The sequence below is a fragment of the Thamnophis sirtalis genome, unplaced genomic scaffold (genome assembly GCF_051295495.1).
Source record: "Thamnophis sirtalis isolate CommonGarterSnake01/CBP01778 unplaced genomic scaffold, rThaSir2_p1.2 scaffold_1, whole genome shotgun sequence".
NCBI classification, from domain to species: domain Eukaryota; kingdom Metazoa; phylum Chordata; class Lepidosauria; order Squamata; family Natricidae; genus Thamnophis; species Thamnophis sirtalis.
Genome location: NW_028261381.1, coordinates 50544578 through 50571037, shown reverse-complemented (window position 1 = coordinate 50571037; position 26460 = coordinate 50544578). Strand labels below are relative to the sequence as shown.

The 26460-nt window shown below is 37.5% G+C and overlaps 1 protein-coding gene across 1 annotated transcript in view; it reads left to right on the top strand.

The window, feature by feature from the left end:
• PDIA5 (protein disulfide isomerase family A member 5) overlaps positions 1 to 26460 on the top strand; it is a 255318-nt gene that overhangs the window by 91587 nt on the left and 137271 nt on the right. Inside the window, exons 4-5 of the mRNA XM_087711801.1 lie at positions 16971 to 17054; positions 19913 to 19958. Of these exons, the coding sequence (XP_087567927.1) occupies positions 16971 to 17054; positions 19913 to 19958 (130 nt within the window). The remainder of the gene's footprint in view (positions 1 to 16970; positions 17055 to 19912; positions 19959 to 26460) is intronic.

The window sequence follows — 26460 nt, the reverse complement described above, 5'->3', positions numbered from 1 at the left end:
ACAAGCAATCCAAGGCCGGCCAGCCCCCTTTGAATTCAGTTCTCTCTTATCTAGCACCAATTTACTACAGATCATTAGTTGACTAGATTCTTGTTTATAGTCTTGAACAATAAATCTTCTGAATTAGAATTTCATGTATGATCCTGATTTCTTACACCTAACAATTAGTCTAAAATTAATGATTTTAATGATTAATTAAAATCTCACTTAATGACCATGATGTCTCGCTTAATGACCCTGGCGATTTCACTTAACTAAATGGAAAGCCCATCACAGTCACATGGTTTTCTGCTTAGTGGCCGCAGTACTTTGCAATGGATTTGCCGGTCTCGCTTGTACTTTCTGTATTGCTCTTATCATTAGGCTACTTTTTTCTAACTTACAGTCAAAATTGGGTTTCCTCATCCATTGTTCCATATTCTGCACTGTTGAGTGAGAGAAAAAAATGAGAAGGGATCTGGTCTTTTAGGTGTTTGAAGGATGCTATCTTTCTGCTTCTGTTTTTCAAAGTTAAATATATCTAGCTCATTGGATCACTTCACAGAGATTATGAAGACCTAGTTTCTAGTGTTGGAAGAAAAATCCGGTTCAGTTCCAAGCCAGGAGAAAGGCGCTGGAAATAAATGGAGGCTGATTGGCTGCAAGGAAAGAAGATGTTAGGCCTGCAGTCATCTTTTCTTTTGTGTCTTTCGCCTGCCACGCTTTCTATTATTCTTCTATGCATTTTCTATTGTGGGAAAATAGAAATGGGGATTGTAAGGAGTCACATACTATGTAGACACAACAAAATTATTTCTAGAAAGCCAAGGTCATCCTTTGTCTTTGCACCTCTGCACCTGCCCGGAATTGGATGGGTGGAACTGAGGGCATGGCAGTGGGAGATTGAACCATGTGATGGACTTGTGGGTGTGGGGGCAAGATCTTGAACTTTCAACTTGGTGGAGAAAACTGGGAAGTTTTCAGATATGGGTTTTCCCAGATGTGCCAATATGGCTCTCTTAATAAATTGGAACTTTGAGCAATACCTTGCCTTGGACTCTGATTTATTTTTGGATGCTATTTGGAACCCTGACAGAAGGTTTATTTGGATTCCAGAAACTTTGTTGACAGTTTCTGAGGTGACTGATCCATTGGCTTAGGAATCGATGGGTTTTTACAGGGTTCTGAGGTGCTGCAGGGGATTGTGCAAAGTAGTAAGCGTGTGCCTTTTTTTCCAATTCCCTGAATCATTCTTAAAAATATTGTAGCCAGAACTGGCCACAATACTCAAAGTGAGTCTGATGAATGACAAACACAGTAGAACAGTGACTTCCCATGGATTAGATATTGTAATTTTATTCATGCAACCTAAAATTAAGTTTGCCATTTTTTAACCATTTTACACTTTGCAGGAAGTCCTCAACTTATGGTTGATTACTTAACAACTGTTTGAACTGGGGTGCTTACACCCAGTTCTGACAATTACACCCCAGGTGGATGCCTATTTGTAGCATCCTGTGGTCATATGACAGCATTCTACAGCTTTTACTTCCAGTTTTCAGTAAAACCAGCCTGCAAAAAAAAATGGGTTTGCTTAATGATCACGTATTTGATTAACAACCATCACAAAAAAGTTCATAAAATCAGATCAGTTGTGTGGGTGTCCTGCTTTATGATCATCATGACTTACAGTCATAATATATAATTAAAAGAGGAATGTTTTAACAATGAAAAGACATGTAAGTCAAATGGGTTAGACTAGAAGACCTCCAAGGTCCCTTCCATTTTTGTATTCTGTATTCCCAGCATGCCCTATTATATTTTTAAGTTGAAGATTCCTGTAGACATATTCCGTTCATAATCAATACCATTCCAATATCTTTTTCACCAGTATGATAACCAGCCAATATTAGTACTTAGTCAGATATCATCCATTTTATACTTTTCATTTTTGTTGTTTTCTTTCTGAAGGATTTTATACCTGTCTCTGTTAAATTCTACTTTGTGACTTTCAGTCTATTTAATTTATCAAGATTATCCAACTATGGATCACACCAAAACTGGCAGGGAAAGCTACTGCATATAAATAGGCAGCAAATCTTACAGTCGTTCACACTAATGATGTTAGTGTGATCCATAGTTGGATAATAAAATATCCGCGAGCAAACGCCAAACTCAGAGAACACCAAACACTCCATAGTTCAAGCCTTAGTTACATATATTATCTTCTTTTGGAACTGTCAAAATCATTTTGAATTTTATTTCTTGTAGGGTATTAGCCAATCTTACCTAATTTTTATGTCATCTGCAAATTTGATAAACATCCCAGCACCTCTTCATTCAAAGCATCAATGAAAATATTACAATAAAAATCCTGAGGCTGATACTACATCCGTTTGACACCTTTGCCCAATTTGTTGGGGAGCCATTGATGAGCACTTTAAGAATAGTTTTCCAGCCACTTACGGATCTAATTATCATGCTGTTCAGCCCACAGTTAGCTAGGTTTTAAGTGGTGTGTGATGAGGCACAAAGACTTCGCTGAAATCAAGTTAGATCCTGGCTATTGCATTTCACAATCTATTAAAAAATGAGATATAATTAGTCTGGCAAGGTTTGTTCTTGACAAATCCATTCTGATATCCAGTAATTACCTCATTTTTCCCCAAGATGCTTAAAGAATTATCTTTATGATCATCTCTAGAAAATCCTAAAGTATTACTGTCAGATTAAAAGGTCTATTGCTTGATGAAACTTCTGTTTTCTCTTTTTCTGTTTTTCAGTCATGTGGTATTTCATCATGTCTTCAAGGTCTGTCAGACATATAAGGGTTCAGACAGTAAAGCCCTGTTAATAGCATCCCTCATTAACCTTGGCTCATTCTGACCTTTTGCTTTCCTGACATTAGCTCTGTAATTCTGGATTTCCTGTCTATTCTTCCATTGTAGCTTCCTTTTTTTTCAGCCTTGAAAGTTGGAGAACTTGAACTCTCAAAAAAAGAACCGACTATTTGAAATGATTTCAGTCCTGCAGTACAATAAACATTCTTTACTTGCCATGCATAGCCTTTTGAGTTTCTGCAATGTACTCTCAATTGCTTACTAGGCTCACTGAAGTACACTTGCTTGGCATGTCACTTCATAATTTACTACCTTTTTAGTTATGCCAGAGTTCAGTGTTGGAATTTACGAGGGTTCATAATGACAGTTTTAATGCTGAATTTATAGATGAGAAAAGCAGGATTTTTTTAAAAAAATAAATAATAATTCAGTGTTTTACACTGAAAGATGTGTCACTCTAATGGTAGGAGCATAAAGTGTTTCAGAGAAGGCGTTTGTGATTATTTTCATAAGTGAAGCTGATTTATCTCTAGGGGCCTGCTTGAGTTTAATTTTACTAAAAGAAAAAGTATTCCAATTGTTTGTTCCTACACTGCCTCCATTCCTTCTGTCTTAAAATAAAGTACAAATATCTCTTATTAAAATAAGTAGAGCTCAATATACTGAGGTATTTAGGTTTAGGTTTTTTTTATTCTGCCTTTATTATTTTTATAAATAACTCAAGATGGCGAACATGTCAAGTACTCTTTCCTTCTCCTCCAATGTCCCCCACAACAAAACCCAATGGGTTGGGGTGAGAGAGAGTGACTATCCAAAGTTACCCAGCTGGTGTTCGTATCTAAGACAGAACTAGAACTCAGTCTCCTAGTTTCAAGCCTCGTGCCTTAACCACTAGACCAAACTGTTACTTAAGTTCAGTGAGAAATTTCACCACACGTGCTCCTCTCTTGTTCCTATTTCTGAAATACAAGAATGCAAGAAAATACAATTTCATAAATATATGAAACTGGGAAAGATAAGAAATGTTGCAAAACAAAATGTAGTTATTTTCTTTTTGTGTATTTACACTTTACTATAGATTAAGCAAAGCAAGAAAAAGTCACATCTCCATCTTTTTTCTTGTTTGCCTTCCTTGTCCCCTCACCTGTATAATGTTTTGTCTATCAACATTTCTCCTTCAAATCATTTTTACATGTGTTTCAGTATCACCACATTGAAATCCAAAGCTCGACAGCATGGAAATGACTCATAGATTTCAGACTGTTTTTTCTTCCTATTCCTCATAGACATTTTCTCTTTACTGGTTGGATCTTGGGTTAAGAATCAGGTGTAGATTTTATCGACATGTTAAAAGCAGAAAGAGATGAGATGAGAATCCACACTTTTCAGGTCAACATCTCCAGCTTTCAAGGCTGAGAAAAGAACAGTGAGAGGTCCATTGACACAAAAGAGTGGGAGGAAAAGGTCTAAACTCTGGGGTTTTCTTTCTTACACAGACATGCATGCATACACAAACACGGACATATACACTGTGTGTGTGTGTGTGTGTGTGTGTGTGTATTTTGGTGTTCTACATAAGACAGATCATATATATGACTTATTTTTTTGTCTGCAGTAAAGCAACTGACCTAGCAGTATCAAGCTGCATGGTTACTACTGCTTCTGAATGTGAATTTGAGTTTCTGAATACTTTATTTCCAAGCTTGGTGAAGTCTGACAACATGGAAGCAAGAGACCATTATTGTATTGAGGATGCTCATTGCTCTTTGGTGAGGAAAAGCCTTGCAAGCTGTCCTGGCAGTTCCTGAGTGTCATTCCCTCTCTCACCCCTCCTCCTTCAAATTAAGGTTGTCTCAGGGGATTGCAACCGTCCTGAAATAATTTGCCTATAAGGCTCCATATAAATATGATTTATTACCACTTCCATTACTGGCAGCTGCCATTGCACAATTAGGAAGCAATCATAAGCACACCAAAGGCGTCTCTGCAGCTAGAGCAGGAACTGATATATTTTTAATGTTGCTAGCACAATTCTGTAGCTTCTGTTTAATACATGTCCTGCAACTAGAGCGGTTGTAAGAACGTAGCGGATGGTAATGTCAGTCTTTTCAAAGAACTTGTTCTGGCAGATTATTTTAAGTTTAAGAGGAAAAATTACAATGGTCTCTTATTTAAGGCAATAGTCTCTAAATGTTCTTCCAAGCATCACAGAACCAGCTTCTGCTAGCTTATTAAACAGGTATTGAACTGCAGGGAAGAGTTGTGCTTGAATGAGCTATATGGTGTGCTTGCACTCTCTTTTGCAGAGCCAAATAAATGAGTTTAATCAACAAAAACTGCTACTTAAATTCCCGGTGAAATTGCTAGTTTACAGGATAGTGGAATAATAAATGTTGAGTTAACTGCTGTTGATCTCCTCCTCCTCCTCCTCCTCAACTGCAAAACAACTGCAACAAAGGCTTGGTGTGATGCTGCTTCAAGGACTTCCTAAGGCTTTCTGGGCATGCTCAGAAGCTCCTTCTTCCAGGATAAGAGGCAAAGCACTTCCAGCTTGAGAAGTCCTCATAGTATGTTGAATTTTGATGTAGCTGCTTCATGCTTCAAGTGGTAAGGAAGGGCCCTGTCACATAATGTACATCACATCATAGTTATGGCCTCAAGAGTACAGAGTATCTCTGTCTCTATATCAGGCCCCACTAATTGGGCATGACCAAGGAAACAAGAACTGCACTAACTTCAGTAAGGGATGTTTAATGACTTTAATGTACATATATACAGGTAGTCCTCAACTTCTGGTCACTTCGCTATTCACATCAAAAAAGGGACTTACGGCCTGGATTTGAAGTATGACGTCCACCCCCACTACCATTCATTTGTAGTAAGGTTCTCTGAATGATTCTTCTTGGGTTTTCTTCCATTTCACTGGGCTGAGTTGCCTTTTATAAGATGAGCTGTAACAGAGTCTGCTTCTGATGAGGTTACCTAGTTGGGTAATGAAATATCTGCAAGGGAAAAAAAGCTGAGGAAAAAAAAATCACTGTGTGATTATGTCTCCTCTCTTTTCTATTATTTTCCCGGTCTCCCATACACTCTCACACCAAGTGTCTTTGGCATTTTCCTTCCACCTGTGGCCTTGGCTTGAAAAATGTTTTTTTTCCCAATCTTGTGGTATTTTTTGTAATATTAGTGATGGGCAGGCTCTGAGAACTGGCCCCTTTCCCACTTAACTAGTGTGGCATTAAGAGCAGTGATGGACTCCTTTTGGTTTACCTAACTGGAGAGCTTGTATAATTTTTCTTCTTTATACTGAATTCTTGGGACCAGAAATCCCTTGAGGATTTCTTTCACTCCCCATTGCTATTTTTGAAGAACCTCTGTAAGATGTACATGGATCCCAAGACATTTGTATAAATAAAGATAAAGTTGAGTCTGGTGATTTGCTTTTAAAGCACGTCAGCGGCTATTTTTAAGTTAAATAATATTTTTTTCTTAAAAAGGACATTGAATCTGACAGGCATCAAAGGTATGTGTCTATGCTTTCATTTACCCTGCCTTATTCTTTTAAAACTATTATTATTTATAGCCCTAAGAATGAATGGAGATTACATCCCAGTTTTCTCTATACACGCTGAAGTCTACCTGAGAAAGAAAGGAAGAAAGAAGTAGAACCCACATCATTTCAGTCAGTTACTTGACCTCATTTTCAGACTTGTACTGCTTTGATGTCTCTGTTAACCCTTTGTAAAAGCTACCTGTGTTTTTCTAGTGCAACTAAGCAGAAAAGCATTATTTGAAAAGAAAGAGTTTTTATAGAGTCTGTCAAGGGCTACCTCCTCTCACCTGAATGGATGTTATCCGCTAGCCAAAGAGCTTTTATAGTCTTCCTTATCCTCTCCATAGTACGAGAGAGAGGAGCTTGTTGTGAGGCTGAAGCTGGCTGAAATCCAAAAGCATTCTCAGAGCAGAAAACAGAATGTCGGCTTGTATTTCATCATGATTCAAAATAAAAAGGGGGGGGGGATTCACCAAATATTCCCTGGAAGAGAAGCTTGATAAGATGATAACTTCTTTTTCTAGCGTTGCAGTAAAAATATCAAAAGAATACCAAAAGAATTGTTGTTACGTATTATATTTCTTTCTTCCCTTTCATTTCAGCCTGCTTTCTTTGTCCTGCTCAAATAATCCCCCAGTGGACCTGGGGACAGAACAGTGATGGAATTAGATGATAAATGCCACAGTGTGTAGTTTCTTCTTTTCCCTCTATCATACAGCTCTCCTAGTCCTTGATACATTGGTTTTTAAAGCTTTACCCATTGCAGTACAGTTCATTGAAAGTCTAAACCAACAGCACATCATTGTCTGAATACAAAAGTACATGAACATTCATGTCTCTCAAACATCTTGCCATAATGAATTGAATCATAACATTTGTCAGGCAAAGACCTCCTTGTTACTTCCCACTGGCTTCCACATGCAAAGTCAGTAGGAAAGCCATCAGGAATTTGCATGTCTCAGGTGGTTAGCAAGCAGGCTGAAAAGCAGGCTAATGGGCTGCTCCTGGATGGGAGAGGGTATGTGTGGATGTGCAACTTGGCTTGGAGTAGTTGCTTCCAGGTGGGAGAGTGAGTGAAGGGTTCAAGATTTGGGAAGGCTCAGGGAAGGTACACAGAGGTTTATGAGGGTACGCAGGTGGCAGCGTTAGCCCCACCTGTGTACCCTCAGTGATGTGCAACTTCCCCTTCCCCTGGCTTCTCTGTTGATTTTCTTGGAAAACTGGCAGGGAAGTTGTAAATGGCAATCATGTGACCCCAGGATACTGCAACTGGACATAACTACAAATTGGGTCCCAAGAGTCCAGATAGTGATAAATAGAACTCCTAAGGAATGATTGTAACTCTCATTTGTTCAGAACTGTTGTAATTTAAAATGGTTGCTGAATGAATGGTCATGATTTGCCAAAAATCTAAGCATGCTTATTGAAATGCCGATGAAGAATATGAAAGGAAAAGGCTGTAGATCTGTTTTATGCCCCTTAAAATTTCTATATATTCTCTCTTTAAGTTACTTTGGTTGTGATTTCAGCTGAGAATAGTAAGATCCAAGCATCCATGAACAGTAGGACAAGAACTACTGGGGTGTTATAAATACTTGTGCAAGTGCCAAAGGAATAATTCTGTGGATGAAAAGATTCTTTTGAATACAAAATACAAAAGGATATATTTTGGAACTGATCCAGTAAAGGGGCATATTTTTGCCATTTCTATCTATAACTAAAACAGAAATTGGTTTTTGGCCAATTAGCTTGTATGATTCTTGATTTTTCACTGCATGTTCAAAGTATTTGTTAGACTCTATATTTTTATTTGAGATGCAGAGTAAAATGACTTTTCCAAAACTCTACCTCTTGCTTTAATGAAATATTATCCTAGTGGACCTGGGAACACAAATTGTTTGAACTTAGATGGTATGTGCAATTATGTATGATTTTTTTCCTCCTTTCAATTTTTTAAAGAATAGTCATAATTGGGTGAAAACAGACAAGGCCTATATTCTGCCTTGAGAGCAAAACTCTAATTTTGGATAGGAATGCTTTTGTTCATAAAAAGTAGCCAAAGGAGGAAATGTTTCCATATACCGTAGTTAGTCCCTTTCTTATAAACAGGTTACATTCCAAACTGTTTATAAATATTTTGTTCATAAGTCCAAGTATAAAAAAGCCTATGGAATACAGTTCTCATCTTACACAAATTAAGTTACACTTAATTGATCACAGGCTTACTCTAACCCTCTTGTCCAAGAAGCAATGAGAGCTTTGGCTTCTTTTCTGACTGACTTAGCCATGGAAATTTTGGGCTTAATTGTAGTTGTAAGTCAAATGTTACCTGTGTGTCTTTCAATTGGCAAGGCACATTATTTAAAATTTTGGTGGTTAGGTGGAGAGTAGGCCCTGTATGCTGAAAATTCCATATCTTATTGATATTATAATTGTTAGATATTAGTTCTAACTACAGTGGTTTCCACCAAGGTCCTCTGTTCCAGCGAAAACAGAGGTTTAATCCTATTGGTCGAAGGGTCTGACAGCTCCCTATAAAAGGGTTGCTGTCAGACTCAACCTTTGCTGGATTGTTCTCACTTGTTGTACTTAATAAAGAGGTGTTGTTACCATTAAGCCTGTGTATGCCTATCCATTACCCAATCTAACAATAATAGTGGTGGCTGCAGATCCTCTTCATGAGATGACCTAACAGTTTGTATCAGGTGTTCTCAAACTTTTTAAACATGGTGGTGATTCATGGTCCCTCAGACTGTTGGGGGGGGGGGGGTAGAATGGTCCGGCTGGGTGGGCATGGCTAGGTCATATGACTGGGTGGGGGTGGCCAATTTAGCAATCCATGTTGCCTTTTCCTTGCTGTACTTGCCCTTCCCCTATCACCCACTGGCCCTGGATCATATGACTGTGAAAAACATTCTCAAAGGACGTTTTTAAAGCATTTTTGAAGACTTTTAAAGCACTACTTTACAAGCTGGCAGCAGAGGTGCTTTTCAAGCCAGCAGCAGCCCCTCCCCTCCTCACCCACTGGCCCTGGATCATGTGGCTGCACTGGTGAGATCACACCTTAGTCAGCTGGTCCTCCCCAGCACCCTTCAGCCTTACCTTCGGCAGTAGTGGTGTGATCAGAAGTGCAGCTCAACCAGTGAAATAACTAACCAGAAGTGCAGCTGGAGTGGATGCTCACTGGAAGATAAGGCCGATGGTGAGGGGTGGGGCTGAATCCCACCACTCCGCAGGCCGGATACTTTGCATTGGCGGGCCATATCCTACCCAAGGGCCATAGTTTGAGGATCGGAGGGCTATATAAATGGTTTCTATTGTTTTGCAACTCTGTGAAATTCCTAAGACTTTACAGGAAATCAATGTGGTAGTTTTGTATGGTGCATTATGATTTTGAAAGTGAGTCTGATCTTATGATTAAAATCTATATGGACTAACAATGTTGGGTGCAACTTTGTAGAATCCAGACTTTGGGCAGATTTCCCGGTGTATGCTTGTTCTTCTGACAACCATACGATCTGTTAGGCAAACCATTGGCAAGATGGAAAGTTTGTTTCATTGGTAAAAGCATTTATCTTTAAGTAAAGAAATGAGTCTTAGCATTTTGCTCGTTAGTACAATGCTAATGCCTTTGCATGCTAGAGAGCTGATTATTATGCATTGCTGCATGTTACATTTTTCCCAATCAGAGTGACTACCATCTGCAGGGTATATAGTGAGCTTTCTTCTTACCCTAGCTCTCCTATCTTATCAGTTGCATAGTGTTAATTTATTGTTGTTCATTCTTCACATTTGCAAGGAGACAGCTTGAAAATGTCAAGAGAATTAACAGGAATGCCAGCAGCAGCAAAAGCTGATTATGAAAGTCACCCAGCATTTTTTTTAAAAAAAGGGATCCAATCAATTTCACATTTCTCAAGTGTGGATGCATGCTCAGCACTTTCAACATATATTTTTTTTCCTTTTATTCTTTTTGCTGGGCTCTTGAAACCAGACTCCAAAAATGTTTGGAGACAAGTTGCTGAAATAATCTTGGACCTGCTATTAATCCTCTTTCTCTTGCCACCTTGTATTGTTTTCAGTCTGGTTAATGTAGTGCAGTTACACTTTTGACCACAATTTGGCCAAAATTTCCATTGCTGAGTCAGACAGTTGTTAAGTGGGTTTTGCCCCCACTTCTCATTTTATGACTTTTCTTTCCACACTTATTAAGTGAATCACTGCAGTTGTTAAGTTAGTAACACAGATGTTAAGTGAATTTGTCTTCAGAAGGTCACAAAACACGACTCCAAAACACAACATTGCAACCATCTTAAATATGAGCCAGTTGCCAAGCATCCAAATTTTGATCATGTGATGATGGGGATGCTGCAATAGTTGTAAGTGTGAAAAATGGTGATAAGTCACCAATAAAGGAGAACATTTGTATCTCAGGGTTGAAATGTGGGATCTTGATGGTTTCTGAGCTTGGTTGTTTTCTTGCAGATGTTTTATTACCCAAACTGGATAACATCATCAGTGCTAGTTATGTCACTTCTTTTAGTGCTATTGTAACTTCAAAAAGTCAGTAAATGAATGATTGTAAGTGTAGGACTACTTGTACATTTCTTACTGGTTTATGTGGTCACCATTCTTAACAAGAATTTGATAGTGACCAGGATTTATCCTTAAATAGCTGTTTATCTACAAAAAGTCAGTACATATAAACATTTTTCGCATAAAACGTACCTGTTTAAAGGAGATAAATTTTAATCTTACCTACATGTAAAATAACACATTTTCATTACATATTTTTTCTTCCTTGTAACTACAACTATTGATTGTGTTGCTAATCTATTTCAGATTCTTTGAAGGGCTGCAATTCTGGTATATTAGTAATGCAAATAATAGGACAAGAATCCATAAGATCAGTTTTTCAATGCAAAAAAATAAAGGTAGCATCTCTTAATTAAATGACAACAAAATAGAATTTAGTTATATTTTGTAGTAGTGCTATTTTTTATTTCCCTTTTCTTATTGGAATAACAAACATAATTTTTTATCCAGCAAACCAGTGAAGACATATCTCCGCTTCTAAAAAAGATGTTCTAATTTCTGGAATTATATCTTATTTACATCCACTCTAAAATGAAGCTCCAACTGTTAGCATTAATTAAGTGTTCCATACATTTGCAATCATATCTTATCCGTTAATGTTTCTTATTAGGCTAAGTGATAACAATGCTCATTTTTTTCATTTGTGTCTTGAATGTTTATTTGAAAACACATGTTTATAGGATACTGAAACCGAATATTGACACTTCAAGAACATAAGCTTTCAATTTCTGCTGCTAAGAATCATGTATTATTGTGTATGAAAGAAATGAAAAACCACTAAGATAGTTGCTACATCTGTCATACTGTGCTTTAGAAATATAAGTGTGCCATCTTTCTTGAATAAAAGCTTACAAATTTTTAACATGCACTACAGAAGAAGCCGATTAGGGCTGGGCTAGGAAGCTCAATGGGACTAGGCCTAGATCAGGAGTGGACAATTAATTTTCCCAAGGGGCCATACGTGAAACACAAATTGTTATGGGGGACCAAACCAATAGAGCTGCTGCCGCTACCACTGACACCACAGGCCAAACAGCCAAAGGGCCACAGAATGCCCAGATCTGGCCTAAATAGTACTTGGTCCCACCAAAGAACAGTAGGGGTGTAGGGTAAGTAGGAAAGCCCAAAAGACCCCTACTACACGTTGTTATGAAAACTACACAAATGTGTTCAAGTACAGTAATCACTAGGAGTTGAACTCAGCTCAAGGGAATCTTTAATTTCTTTTAAACTCTCCCTATTTCCCCCCACTTCTCTGTATTTAAGTGCTAGATATCATGCTGCTTTAATTTTTCTTCACAAGACAGATTTTCTTATGCAAACAGGATTATACAACTTAAGAAAAATAACAAAAAGTACAGAGAGCTTCACAATACATTTGTGAGGTAAGCCTCTCACAGCAATTTTCCTTTGTAACCATTTTTATATAACTAATGCACTCATTAATATATTTGTAATGTAAGCTATTTAAATATTTGTATGTATAATTCACACAGACACACACACATCATTTAAAATATGTGTGTATGCATACACGCACATATACAAACATGCATCGTATTTATTTTGGCTATTTTACTGAAATAGAAACCTCTTTAAAATCAGTTTTTGCTGATTAGTTCTTATTTCTCTTGTTTAAAATTGCTGTTGGCTGAACCCTCAGCAATTGAACTCCTAAGTACTCATTTGTCAGCTAGTTTTCTAAGGGTCAAACTGAGTGTTGAAATCTATTATAATTGCTTTTGCTTTTTACTCAGAACTAGCTTTGGTTGGACCCAATCTTGAACATTTCTGTTACACCCTTTTATGTATTTTGGAGGAAGCAATCTTTTTAACATACGATTTCCATGTACTGGAATCTCTATTCCAGATTTAAAAATGAGAGACTACTCTAACACCTGTGTTTGATAAATAAAATGTGTAGAATGATTATGACAGAACTTTCATATTTACTTTCTGACAAATGTGAACATTTATAGCTTTGCTTCAGAATTGCTGAAATTTAGGATCATTTTAGTTTAAAATATCGATAGAACTAGAAAAGGTGGATTGAAGAAATGGCAAGAAGTAGGTGAGCAATAATTCCTCCCTTGACAAGGAGAGGACTTGAGACTGCCTCCAAGTATTCCAGGCAGTGGTCTCCAACTGGTTAAGAGACAAGAAAAGAATCATGCTCAAACCTCAATCAGTGCCTTTGAAAGGACGTTCAATTCACATATTTCCTTTTCTAATACTTTCAGAAATTGTTTTTATGCTATTAGGAACATTTGGGTCAACAAGTTATATAGCACCAGGTGAGTTTCCTTCAATCTTCAGTGAAAGAAGTTTTAGGTTTCAGAACTTTTTAAAAAAATTGCGGGGGGGGGGATAAACAGCTAAAGGGTGATTAAAACCTGGATTTTAGAAAGTTATAAATTAACTAATGGTCCAGATAAATTTAAAATTGGATTTTGGAATTAATTATAAAAAATCCCATATGGAAATGCTTTTGTTTTGAATTAAACAAAAATAAGATTTTAAAAATTGGACACTGGAGGAATCTAGAAGGAATTAAATATTTAAATTAAAGAAAAAGAACACTTAATCACAACTTACAGATACAGAATAAAACAAAATATTTTAACAGGAATATTTTTTGAACAATGGACTCATTGTTCATTTTAAAAGTCTGTCTCTATACATAGAGTGTATGTAAAAGTTGATACAGAATAGGAGCAGTTTCTACCTGATAAGATCAAGACTCAGTTGAAAGTGGACATCTACAAGAATGATATGGAAGAAGATGCTATACTGGACATACAAAAATGATTGATGTTTTAATAATTAAAAGGGAAATACAAACAGATCAAGAGATTGAGCTGAATAATTTTCTTTCACTGGATTTACAAAAGAGGATTGTTAAGGTTTGAAGAATTTTGTGAAAAGTAGAAAGAAAAAAATAAATCAAGTTCTAGGACGTGATTTGGAGGGACTAAAGATTATTAGAAATAAAGGGAATGAATATAAAGTGGGTTTATTTGATCTGAGTTAAAATAGATACATTATTGTTTCTGGTAACCATTCATGGACTTTTGCTGACATCATGAGCAAAACAATGAGGCGTTATGTATTTGTTTATAGGTAAAAAATAGGATATGGGAAGAAGAGATCATATGTTGTATTTTAACATAAGGTGAGACGTTACTAAAATTGTTTATACTTGTGATGAAGATGAGAACTCACATATGTATTTTTGTTTATTTTTCCTTTTCTATTTCTTTTTATTTCTGCATCCTTTTTCTTTTATTTTTTCATATTGTATTAGTTTTGATTGTTATAATTTAATAAAATGTTAATAAAATTTTCTTTAATAAAATTACTGTATAAAAAAGTAGAAATCCTTGGTCTAAGATTTGGAAAATCTAGTTAGAATAGATCCAATTGCATCTGATTTCCATATACATCATTAGGTATTTTCATATGTTTTTACTTGCATATGTCCACTGCATCTGTGGTAGGGCTTTCCCAATAGTGGTATTTTCATTCTATAACACTTCTTGGAAAGCTTATCTGGAAGTAAATCACAGAAAAAGATTAATAAATATGCTGAGCAACCTCCAGCTTCTTCACCTTGCCAACTTCAGCTAAAAACAATCCTAGAATTTCCCCGTATGAATGTGAGTGAATGTCAGAAATATTTGTGTTCTTGTATGTGCGCATGTGTGTAGGTATATTTGCCAGAAATTCCATCCCAGTTAATTGAAACAATCACTATTTAGAATTAAGTCTCAGTACAAGGAGGCCCCCCATTTGTAAAATTGATTAATCTACATTGCATATACTAACTGTTCTGTCTCACACATCACTTTCATTAAATGCCCATACACGTATTACAGGTACCTTTCTTCCTTCTAGGAGTAAAAATAGCAAAGCTACAGAGAGAGAAAAAATAAAAATAAAGGCAAAGCTGGGTGAAGGAAAGAGATAGCTCTGCAATAATATTGAGACATGAAACTAAATAATGATGTTGTAAAAAAACAGGGGCAAGAAAAATATGGCTTATTGAACTGATTACTATATTTTTCGGAGTATAATATGCACTTTTCCCCCCCAAAAAAAGGATGAAAATCTGGGTGCATTTTATACACTGAATACAGCATTTGTGGCCTCATGAAACCCTGCCCCCTTCACAAAAATGGACGTGCAGAGCGTTTGGGAGGCCTGCAAAGTGTTCCTGGAGGCTGGGAAGGGCAAAAATGAGCAAAAACAGCCCATTTTTTTTGCTTGTTTCCCCTCCCCCCCCAGCCCCCTGGAGCACTCTACAAGCCTCCTAAGGCTATGCAAGCCCTTTTGGGGGGCAAAAAATGGGCCCATTTTCATAAAAATCGCCCTTTTTTGCTCATTTTTGCCCCCGCCCCGCCCCCCCAGCTCCCAGGAGCACTTTGCAGGCCTCTCAAACTCTCTGCATGCCCTGTTTTTCACAAAAAAAAATGAGGTGTGCAGAGGGTTTGGGAGGTCTGCAGAGGGCAAAACCTTTTTTAAAAATTTATCTCATCAAAATCTTGGTGCGTCTTATACTCCAAAAATACGGTACATATGCTGTATACAATATACATACAATATACGTATACATAATCTTATACAGGTAGTCCTAGACTTACAACCACAACTGAGCCCAACATTTCTGTTATTGTGAAACTTTTGTCAAGTAAGCTTTGCCCCATTTTACAACTTTTCTTGCCACATTTGTTTAGTGAATCACTGCAGTTGTTAATATAGTAACATTGTTGTTAAGTGAATCAGGCTTCTCCACTGACTTTGCTTGTCAGAAGTTTGCAAAAGGGAATCATATGACCCTGGGACACTGCAACGGTCATAAATAGAAGTCAATTGCCAAGCATCCAAATTTTGATCACATGATCATGAGGATGCTGCAGTGGTCATAAGTGTGAAAAACGGTCATACAGTAAGTCACTCTTTTCAATGCCATTGTAACTTTAAACAGTCACTAAACGAACTGTGGTAAGTCGAGGACTACTTGTAGTCAAACATATCTATCTGAAGTATGGGACATTAATGATTTTATGTTAGTATTTCATCATTTTATTGTTAATTGTTATTGTTTCCATTGAGATGTTGCATAGTGGAAAAAGCAGGTTGAGAAAAATATTGTAAGAGGAAACTTGCTTTTTTTTAAGGTGGTTTATCGCAAATAAAGGGATGCGGTGGCTCCCTGGCTAAGATGCTGAGCTTGTCGATCAGAAAGGTTGGCAGTTTGACTATTCGAATCCTTAGTGCTGCGTAACAGAATGAGCTCCCTTTACTTCTCCCAGCTTCTGCCAACCTAGCAGTTGAAAGCATGTAAAAATGCAAGAAGAAAAATAGGAACCACCTTTGGTGGGAAGGTAACAGCATTCTGTGCACCTTCGGCATTTAGTCAAGCCGGCCACATAACCACGGAGGCATCTTTGGACAACGCTGGCTCTTTGGTTTTGAAACAGAGATGAGCAGTGCCCACTAGAGTCAGGAACGACCAGCATATATGTGTAAGGGGAACCTTTAACTTTACCTTTATCGTGAATTCTAAATGCTGTATTTTCTTCAGGCTCTAATGTGATTTCAAATTCACAAATTGAATTTTCTGCCTGGCAGGTAGCCAAGTTGAAGTACAACCAAACAACAATGAAAAATTAATTTAAAGCTTTTACATCATAAAATTAGAATCAGAAAACATTAAAGCATGTTGAAAGAATCACAACTGCTACCATTAAAGTATATAGAAATAGAATGGCTTTAACTTCTCTATGAAGGAAATATTATAATCCAAATGCTGAAATGCCCAGTTTCTATTATCTACCTCAATATAAAACTAAAACTTTGATCTTTAATGTGGATTTTTATTTGATCTAAATATTTAGGCACTTTAAATATAGCTGCTAAAGTAGAATAATATGCTTATAGTTGATTGTAATATGATACTAACACTTTGTTAAAAATAAAATATTTTCATTTATCTCTTGTAGTGATTCAGAAAGCCGAAAACTATGCAAGAAGATGAAGGTTGATCCTGGTTTGAAAGAGAAAGGGATAGAATTACTACACTACAAGTATGTACATGAGTGGGTTAGTGGATATTACGTTGAAATTGCTAGGGTCCTCCATGGCTTTGAGAATGACCTTGTTGCACAATACAATCCTACACAGAGTAATATATATTTATTCATGTATTTAGTTAAGAAAATTTATATGGCCACCCAACTCGCTCTCAATGACTTTGGGTAGCTTTAAGTCTAGATCAGAATAAGCTAGTAGCCTGTACCATGTATGAATAATCTTGCTCATTAAGGCAGTGGTTATTTCACTGAATATTTGTATTTTAGTTTCTTCTTCCTCCACATTTTGACTGCCAGTGGCATTACATTTTTGAGGGTTAAAACCCATGCTGGCAAAATGTCCAAGGTTGCTTGCAATAAATTCTCACTGAAGTTGAATCGATTTCTCTTGCTGATTTCCATGAGAGTTCAACATCTTTGCTTAACTGTCTTGTGCATATTAATATGATTTTAAAATGCTCAATCTAGATGACTGTATATAATAGATACAAGTCTGATTTCTACATTGAATGCTGTATAATTTTTTAATGTCCTGGTCAGCCCCAGATTGGCTTGAATTATTCCCAAGGTTGAGTTTGACCCTCTGTGTTTGTGTATTGTGTATGTCTGTGGGGGAACTCAGGTGCTGGAATGGGAGCTTGAGTAATCTGTGCATTTGCTAAAAGTTGGAGTCCTATCAAATACAGGCGACAATTTCCCACTTCAGGTGGGGAAAACTTTGTTTCAATGTCTTTCAGCCAATTTGCCAAGCTAAACTATACATTCATATTTTGTGTACCTCCCATTCATAGTTCAGAAAAATGCTAACGTTAACAGAACAGAATAACAGAGTTGGAAGGGACCTTGGAGGTCTTCTAGTCCAACCCACTGCCTAGGCATGAAACCATACACCACTTCAGACAAATGGTTATCCAATATCTTCTTTAAAACTTCCAGTGTTAGAGCATTAACAACTTCTGGAGGCAAATTGTTCCACTGATCAATTGTTCTAACTAACATTAGGTTGCTTTGCATTGTTCTTGAAGCTCCAGGTGTCATTGCTGTTGAGTAGAAGTCATTTCCTTAGCACAGAAGAGTGACAACTGTGGTTTTCATAAGTTACGCTTCCTTGAACAAGAATTCCAAGATATACAGATACAGATTAACAGAGTTGGAAGTGACCTTGTATTCACCTAGTCCAACTCCCCACCAAAGCAGAGCCTATACCAGACAGATGGCAGTCCAGTCTCTTCTTGAAAGCTTCCAGTGATGAAGTTCTCACAACTTCTGAAGGCAAGCTGTTCTATTGGTTGATTGTTCTCACTATCTCAAGTTAGTCTTCTTGAGTCTGATTCAGTCTTCCATTACAAGAAGCAGGACTCAATGTTTGTCACCAGGGCTTACAATTCCTTAAATATTTCCCTACCCAGTGTTAGTTCTTTATTGTCTAATTAAAGATTCATGCAGAGTTTTAGCTTGTTTCATATTTCTTGGAGCAAGTTGTAGCCTGGCAATTTTGATTTATCTGCTAATCAACCTCAGCTATCTCTCATACTCATGGACTCACTTCCATGTTCAGGACAAAATGCTCAGCAAGAACAAGAATAAGTAGATGGCCAGGCTTCATTCAGAATTTGGAGCTGATCAGCTAGCACAAGACCAAGTTCTTTCACTCTAAAAAATTCATGCATCATAAGTAGGCAGGCCTCATCATTTTTGCTGTCATCTCTCTCTTTTCTATAGTGAGATGGTAAGTAGAATTATAAACAGCTGGCTCCATGTGTACGTATATTTATTATTAGAGATTTTTGTTATGAAAACAAAGGTTTGTTGCAGGAACTGCCTCAATAAAAATGTGTTACAGATCAATAACATAATATTTTTTATTCTAGTATGAGCAGCAGTAATAGAGGGTCAAAGTTATTTCTGGAAATTACCATATTTTTCAGAGTATTAGACACACTGGAGTATAAGACACACCAAGATTTTGAAGAGGAAAATTTAAAAAAAAGTTTTTGCACTCTGCAGACCTCCCAAAAATGGGCCCTTTTTTTGTCAGAAAAAAAGGATGTGCATAGCCTTTAGGAGGCTTATAGAGCACTCCTGGATGCTGGGCGGGGGGCAAAAATGAGCAAAAAACAGCCCGTTTTTCGCTCATTTTGCCCTCCCCAGCCACCAGGAGAACTCTGGAAGCCTCCTAAAGGCTATGCATGGCCATTTTTGCAAAGGAGGCGGGGTTTCAGGAGGCCAAAAATGCTGTATTCAGTGTATAAGACGTACCCAGATTTTCACCCTCCTTTTTTGAGGAAAAAGGTGCGTCTTATACTCTGAAAAATACGGTATCTGTTTTTTTCAAATCCCGTGTGAAAGAAATAGGGAAAATCATGTCAATATGATCTTGACTAGTGTTTTAAAAAATCAGTTATGTTTGGAAAAAGGATTCAGAAACTAATACGAACACATTAGGAGTTACTTTGAACTGCCTATTTGATTCATTTCAGTAAGATGGTCTCTACCAATATTTCCTGAATAAGTTGAAAGTATTTTATCAGTTCATTGATTTCAGAGGACTTGAGCACATGTCTGCTTTTGTTTGGTGGGGATTAAGCTGCCTAAACAGAGCAGTGCATTGTTAATGGAAGTTCCCTTGGGTATCTGCCACTCCCTAAACCTGGTCTATGGTAAATTGTCTCATTAAGGCTTATGGAAGAGATTGCCCATTAGAGACCTGTTTGCTTCCAAAACTTGTTTTTCATTGTTCTGTTTTGCACAGGCTTGCAAAATGACAAAAAGTTCATTTAGTCTGGCCAGAATAAAGAGTTGTGTGATTTTCTAATGGTGTTGCTAAAATTAATTACTGTTTTTCTTTACAGAGATGGTGCATTTCACACTGAATATAACAGAGCATTTACACTGAAGGTAAATTTACAGTTGTTTTCCAAACCTTTTGGAAAAGAAAGACTGTGTTCGGATGTAGAACAGATGTTAATATATGCAGCTTTATTTTTGGATGGGAGAGAGGTGGTACATTTTGTAAACAGCTGCTTGAGTGACCTAAAGGTCTCAAATCTCCTGTACATATGCATGCTAAACATCCTGTGAATCTATCTGTGATTAACTAGATTGAGTTAATGCTAAGTTGCAGCTTCGTTGCAATCTGCTAACAAAGGGAGAGGATGGTTATTGTGATTGTTTTTAATGAGAAGATCTTGGTTTTGCTGTAAATTCCCTTTTATGCCAGACTATATCTAATAGCATGAAACTGAGAGTGATTGGGAAAAATACTCATCTTTTTATTTTGCTTTTTTCATCTGCTGTGATACAAGATTAAAAGAGAGATGAAATGGCCTTTTTCAAGATCTCATTAGAGACATAGATTAAACTCACAGAGATGTTGCCTTTAGTCTAGAATGGGTAAAGTGGCCTTCCGCCCTAACCATTGTTTTCCTTCTCTTTCCTGCCTGGCCTTAATAGGATTTACACAAAGCAAGAACTTCAGAGAAAAATGGCCTCTAGAGGACATCAGAAAATAGACCAGGTTAAAGAAGCTCCATCTCTGGGGTTAGAGCCATTGTCAGAGGCAAGTGTGTTTGCCCATTTGCTGAGGCTTTTGCCTAGTAGGTGACTCCATTGCCAAAATTTAGAGACTTTTGGCTTTTAGTTGTGCTTATGGTTCCCAGTTCCAAGTAGGCAAATAGTGAGGATCAAGATGGAATAGTAATTTAGCACAGGTTGTCTTCTTTCTCTACAGAAAAAGGTTGAGTGCCTCCAGTGACTTCTAAATTTGGACCTAGCACAGTGGCAGCATTAAGAAATAAAATAATTCACAAAGAAAACGCAGGAGGCGTATAAACTTCAATTGGTTCTGCCTCTGCAATTATTTCAGGAGACATACAGATAGTCCTTGGTTAGTGATCATTCTCAGTTATGACAGATAAAAAAAGTAACTTTGTGACCAATTTTTGCATTTATTACCTTTGTAGGTCTGTAAAGCAAAGGGAAGCTGAAGTAAGATCGTAAATACAGTTACATTTTCACTTAATGACCTCTTTACTTAAGGATTGAATTGCTGGTCCAAATTCTGATCGCTAAATGAGAATTTACCATACTGATATGGTAAAGATATGGATATCTTTAAAGAATTCTGCTACTTGGGTCCACTGCTTAGCTCAGTTGAATTTACCTTGTAAAAATGTAACCCCAGATTTTTACCATGGCCTCCAGAAGTTCTCCAAATGTCCCAGGACAACTTTAGGCTATGAATTTATATGAATCCATTTTATTTAGCATGGGAGCCCAGATTATCAGCATGGGAAAGGTTCCATGTTTGAATACGTTAAGCCTCTGTAATGTAGCTATCCTTGAAATTCTGAAAAAAAAAATCTGAAAGGCATCACTAAAGGGATCACCAAGAGGAAAAAGGAGGTCCTAATACCACCATATTAGGAATGCGGTGGCTCGGTGGCTAAGATGCTGAGCTTGTTGATCAGAAAGATCAGCAGTTCGGTGGTTCGAATCCCTAGTACTGCATAATGGAGTAAGCTCCTATTAGTTATCCCAGCTTCTGCCAACTTAACAGTTCAAAAGCATGTAAAAATGCAAGTAGAAAAATAGGAACCACCTTTGGTGGAAGGTAACAGCGTTCCGTGCAGTTTCGGCGTTTAGTCAGGCTGGCCACATGACCAAGGAGACGTCTTTGGACAGCGCTGGCTCTTTGACTTTGAAACAGAGATGAGCACCGCCCCTTAGAGTTGGGAACGACTAGCACATATGTGTGAGGGGAACCTTTACCTTTAATATCATCAAATAGGGTATTAGCCACTTGGAATGCTGTGTCCAATTTTGGAGATCTCACTTAAAAAAAAGATATTGACAAGATTGAGCAAGTCCAGAGATGGGCAACAAAAATAGTACAAGGTCTGAGGAACAAAATCATATCAGGAGAGATTGGAGGAACAGAGTATATACAGCCTGGAGGACAGAAGATATGATTGAAACCATTACATATATTAAGGGTGTGAAAGCCGTATTTTCAACATGAAGCAAAAATTAAGAGCTCAGGGGCAATAACTCCAAACTGGCAGGAGGGAAGTTCAAAAGTAATGTTAGAAAGTATTACTTCACAGAAAGAGTAGTGGAGGTTTGGAACCAACTTCTAGTGGAGATACTGTTTGGTGATCAGTAATGGTGTTTAAACGTGCTTAGGATAAACACATGTCCATCATCTGACAATTTAAAAAAAAATAGACGAACCACTAGGTCTTTTTCTGCCTTCAGTTTTTCTATGTTTTTCTGAAATGTTCTACCTAATTTTTCAAACATTTAAAAGGTAGAGAAGGTGCAGAAAAGAGCATATAGAGGCTACAGAAACAGCTTTGTGAGGGGCAACTGAAGTATTTATTCTCCTTTATACTGAGAAAAATAAAGTTAACCAAGGGGGAACATTAAAGCAGCTTATAAAATTGCAAAGTGCGTAAACAGAACAGAGCGGGTGCTTGCTTTTGCAAACATTTGTTGGATTCAGAGCAGACAGAATAAATTACTTCATACACATAAACTTCAGATAGCTTTAAAAGGGGAATTGATTAATTCCTGGAAGAAGAGAGATATCAGTAGGTATTATAGTAATGCAATCCTATTTCATTATGAGCAGCAGCACATGCAGAAAAAAATCTGGGTGCCTTGATGCAGGGGTCCTCAACCTTTCTGGATCTGTGGACCAGCAGCGGTGGCAGCAGGGAGGGATGGTTTCATGCACTTGCCTGCTGCTTGCACAAAAGGAGCTTCGGGAACTTGCCCGCCAATAACACACCCCAGTTCCCAATAAGTCGTGGACCAGGAGTTGAGGGACCCCTCTCTTAGTGGATCATAGTCTGAACATGAGGCAACAGTTTTATGCAGTTGCATAAAAGCCAATGCTACCTAGACTGAATATACGGAGGAATAGCCTCAGGATCAAGAAAAGCCACTGTACTTGTCATATGGTACCTGGAATACTGTATCCCATTTGGGGTATTGCATTTTAAAAAGGACACTGATAAACTGAAACACATCTGAAGGAAACTGAGCAAGATTAAAAGGGCCTGGAAGGAAAAAAATTGTCAGGAATATTTAGAAATGTAGTATGTTCTTAATCTGCAGAAGTAAAGACTATGGGGAGCATGATAGGTACCTTCAAATATCTGAAGGACTAGCAAATGGAGCAGAACTGTTCAGAGTTGTTCCAGAAAATGGGACAAAAAATTACAATAAAGTAGTTTTTAATTGGCATCAGGAGAGGTTTCCTAAGAGTAAGAGGTATAGAACAATGAAACAGATTGCCATGGAATGGCTCAAATCTCTATGGGTTCTATTTTATTCTCTCAAGCAAGAACTAAAGCTGTTACCCTTTGAACTTTTAAACTATTTTTAAATAATTATGATACTCCAATGCATTAATATTTTTAGCACTCTGATTTTGTCATTGAATAGGTTTGATAAAAATGATGTATGGATCTAGAAACATAACAAGTGTATGGTTTTTCAGCATAGTTTTTTGTGTATATGAAATCAGGTAGGAATTCACAATATGGTCAGCATATTTTGAAGCACCCTCCTATTAGCATACTTGCCACATTACTTTCTTTCTTACTATTTATTTATTTATTTATTATTTATTTATTTATTTATAAAATTTTTGGCCACTCATCTTACCTTATTTGGACAGCTTACAATCATAGAAAATAAAAACTGAACAAAGATAAAAGCATTAATAAAACACTATAGCAGCCAAATTAAAAGATGGGAAGGGCAAGACCAGGGTAGGAGGGAGGTGGGATCTGTTGTTAATCGATCAACCCCCACTGTGATGCTCCCCCATTGGAGCCCCAACACAACTGGCAGAGCCAGGTCTTTGGTCTCTTATAGAAGATCAGGAGGGTTGGGGCCAACCCAACTCTGGGGACAAGATATTCCAGACGGCAGGTACAATGGGAGAGAAGGCTCTTCTCCTGGATCCCTCCAGCCAAACTACTCAAGCCTTTGGACCCCACAGCGTGCCTCCTATGCCAGCATGAATGACATAGACCTATCCCAGTGGTTCCTATAGGGAGAAGAGAATCGTTTTCATGCTGCTCATTTGGACCAGGCAGCAATTCTAAACTTCCTGTCTGGCAGTAGAGTTCATGTTGAGTGATCATCTCTTTTTATCAAGGTAGGCTCTAATGGTATGTGGAAATGACCTTGGAAGACAGGAGGAAGAACTTCTTCCTGCTGCTTTCTGAAGACTTTCCAAAGCATCACAAAAATGATGTCAGTTTTACCAGAAAGATCTGACATAAAACCTGATCAAATAAGCCAATTCTACTCTGCTCTAAAGGTACATTAATAGACTCTTGCAAGACGGAAAGTACAATTCTCTTCCATCTCCTTCACAACCCAAGGACCTAGGGATTGTCTTAACCCTCGTGAACCATTTGTGCTGCCCGCTGTACAGCTGCGGGCTAAGCTCTCTTTATATCTAACTTCTCCCTAGGCAGCATCTCCACCCCATCTCCAAAGAGGCATACCATTCCCACATACCATTACAAATGATGCATGCAGTTCGGAGAATGTAGGTGTAGCCTTCTTGCAGGGCTTTGTGAAGCCTCAGAAGCTTTCTTGAAGGCTTTCTGAAGCATTGCAAGAACTACATGTGCTTTTTGGAGAAAAGCAGAAGCAGCCTTGAAAAGAGAGCCTAGTGAGCCAGAAAATGGTGACAATCAGTTGTGTGCAGCAGAGCCTGTGCAGCAGAGCCTGTGCAGTGCAGAGGTGTTAGGTTTTTGGGTAGGGTAGCCAAAAGATCAGAGATGAGATATGTAAGTATAGAGAATTGACGTGCCCCTGCAGTATGCGGGTGGGCTGCCAAGCACTTGAATTTTGATCATGTGAACATGGGGACTGGGCTCATTTGGTGTAACCATAACCTGGAATGGAAGCTGAATGCTGAATATTCATTCATTAAGCAAGAACTACTTATATTCTAAAATATAAACATAACATATGCTGGGACCTAACCATGCAACTCTAGAGGAGAAATACCCAACCCAGCAAAATCAAAAAGAACTTCTTTACTAGCTAGGCAAAAGCCACGTAGGGACTACTTAGTGCTTAGATATAGCCTTTTCCTCAACTAATACAGCTATCCTCCAGGTCCAGAACAAAGTCTACAAGTTTTGTTGACAGATCCTTAAAAATAAAAGCAATCCAAAACTTGTCTCTTGATGGAACTGATAGAAGCTGCTTCACTAGTGTTTTGCCTAAATCAAGGTGATGAAAAAATACATCTGAAAAAATATATACAGGGACTACTAATCTGGCACTTGAAACAAGCTTCCAACATTTCTTTGGCTATAAGTAGCATGCAGAATGTTTTTAATGATTGTTCAACAGAAATAAGAATGAACCTTCCTGAAATAATTATCTAGACTCCATAACAACTGTTAAATCGTGTGGATGGCCACATCTGCAAAATTATATACAGTTATGCCTACCAGGAGGCATTTCTTTTTATATCTCACCCATGGTGAAATCTTGCCACTGCTGTTTGAGTAGAAGAATTCTTTGAACCTTAAAGCTGTCTCATCCTGCTGATGCTAAGCAACCAATATCTATATTGTTAACTTTTGAATCTCAAATTTTATTCATGGAGAGAAAGATTCTGCAGATTAAGTGAAGCTTATTCAATTTACATAATATTCTAGCCTGAAAATTTGTTTGATTTTGAACAAAAAAGGTTTAATCTGCGTTCTGCGTGATGGAGCTGGGCAATATGCTAAAGTTCCTCTCTTTTTTATTCTGTATATGTGGAGAAAAACAAAAATATCTCAGCAGTCACCTTTTCTGATTTCAACGCATTCTGTTTTTCTTACAATCTTTTACGTCAGCTCTCTGCAACCTGCTGTTCTTTGAGATTACTGGAATTCTGAACATTGCAGTCCACATATATTTGGATATTAGGGAAAGCTTATTCAGTGATAACAGGTTCTTATTCATAAATAAAAAATTGAAGACTTTAAAAATTAGGCTCCAGAGAAAATATTGTCTATTTTATCGATAAAAGACATTCAAACTTACATTAGAATCTTCAGTTGTGTTTGTGATTACCAATTTTAAAGCAACAATTCCCTGCCTTCAGGCTCACAATTTGTATATTTATCAGTAACAGAGAGACAAAAACAGTTATTTCAATAACTCAGCAGAGATTGCTTAGAAAATGTAATTTGTTTTATATGATTTACTCTAGGATCAAACTTCTATTTTACTTTGAAATATCTCTCCCTCTGAAGAGAATTCTCTTCAGCCATCCTGCTCTTAGTGCTCGTGCTTTTAATTTGTCTATGCTGTTTCAAATCAGCAAGAAGAAACAAAGCTCTCCACATATGCTCTTTTGTATTTTAAACAT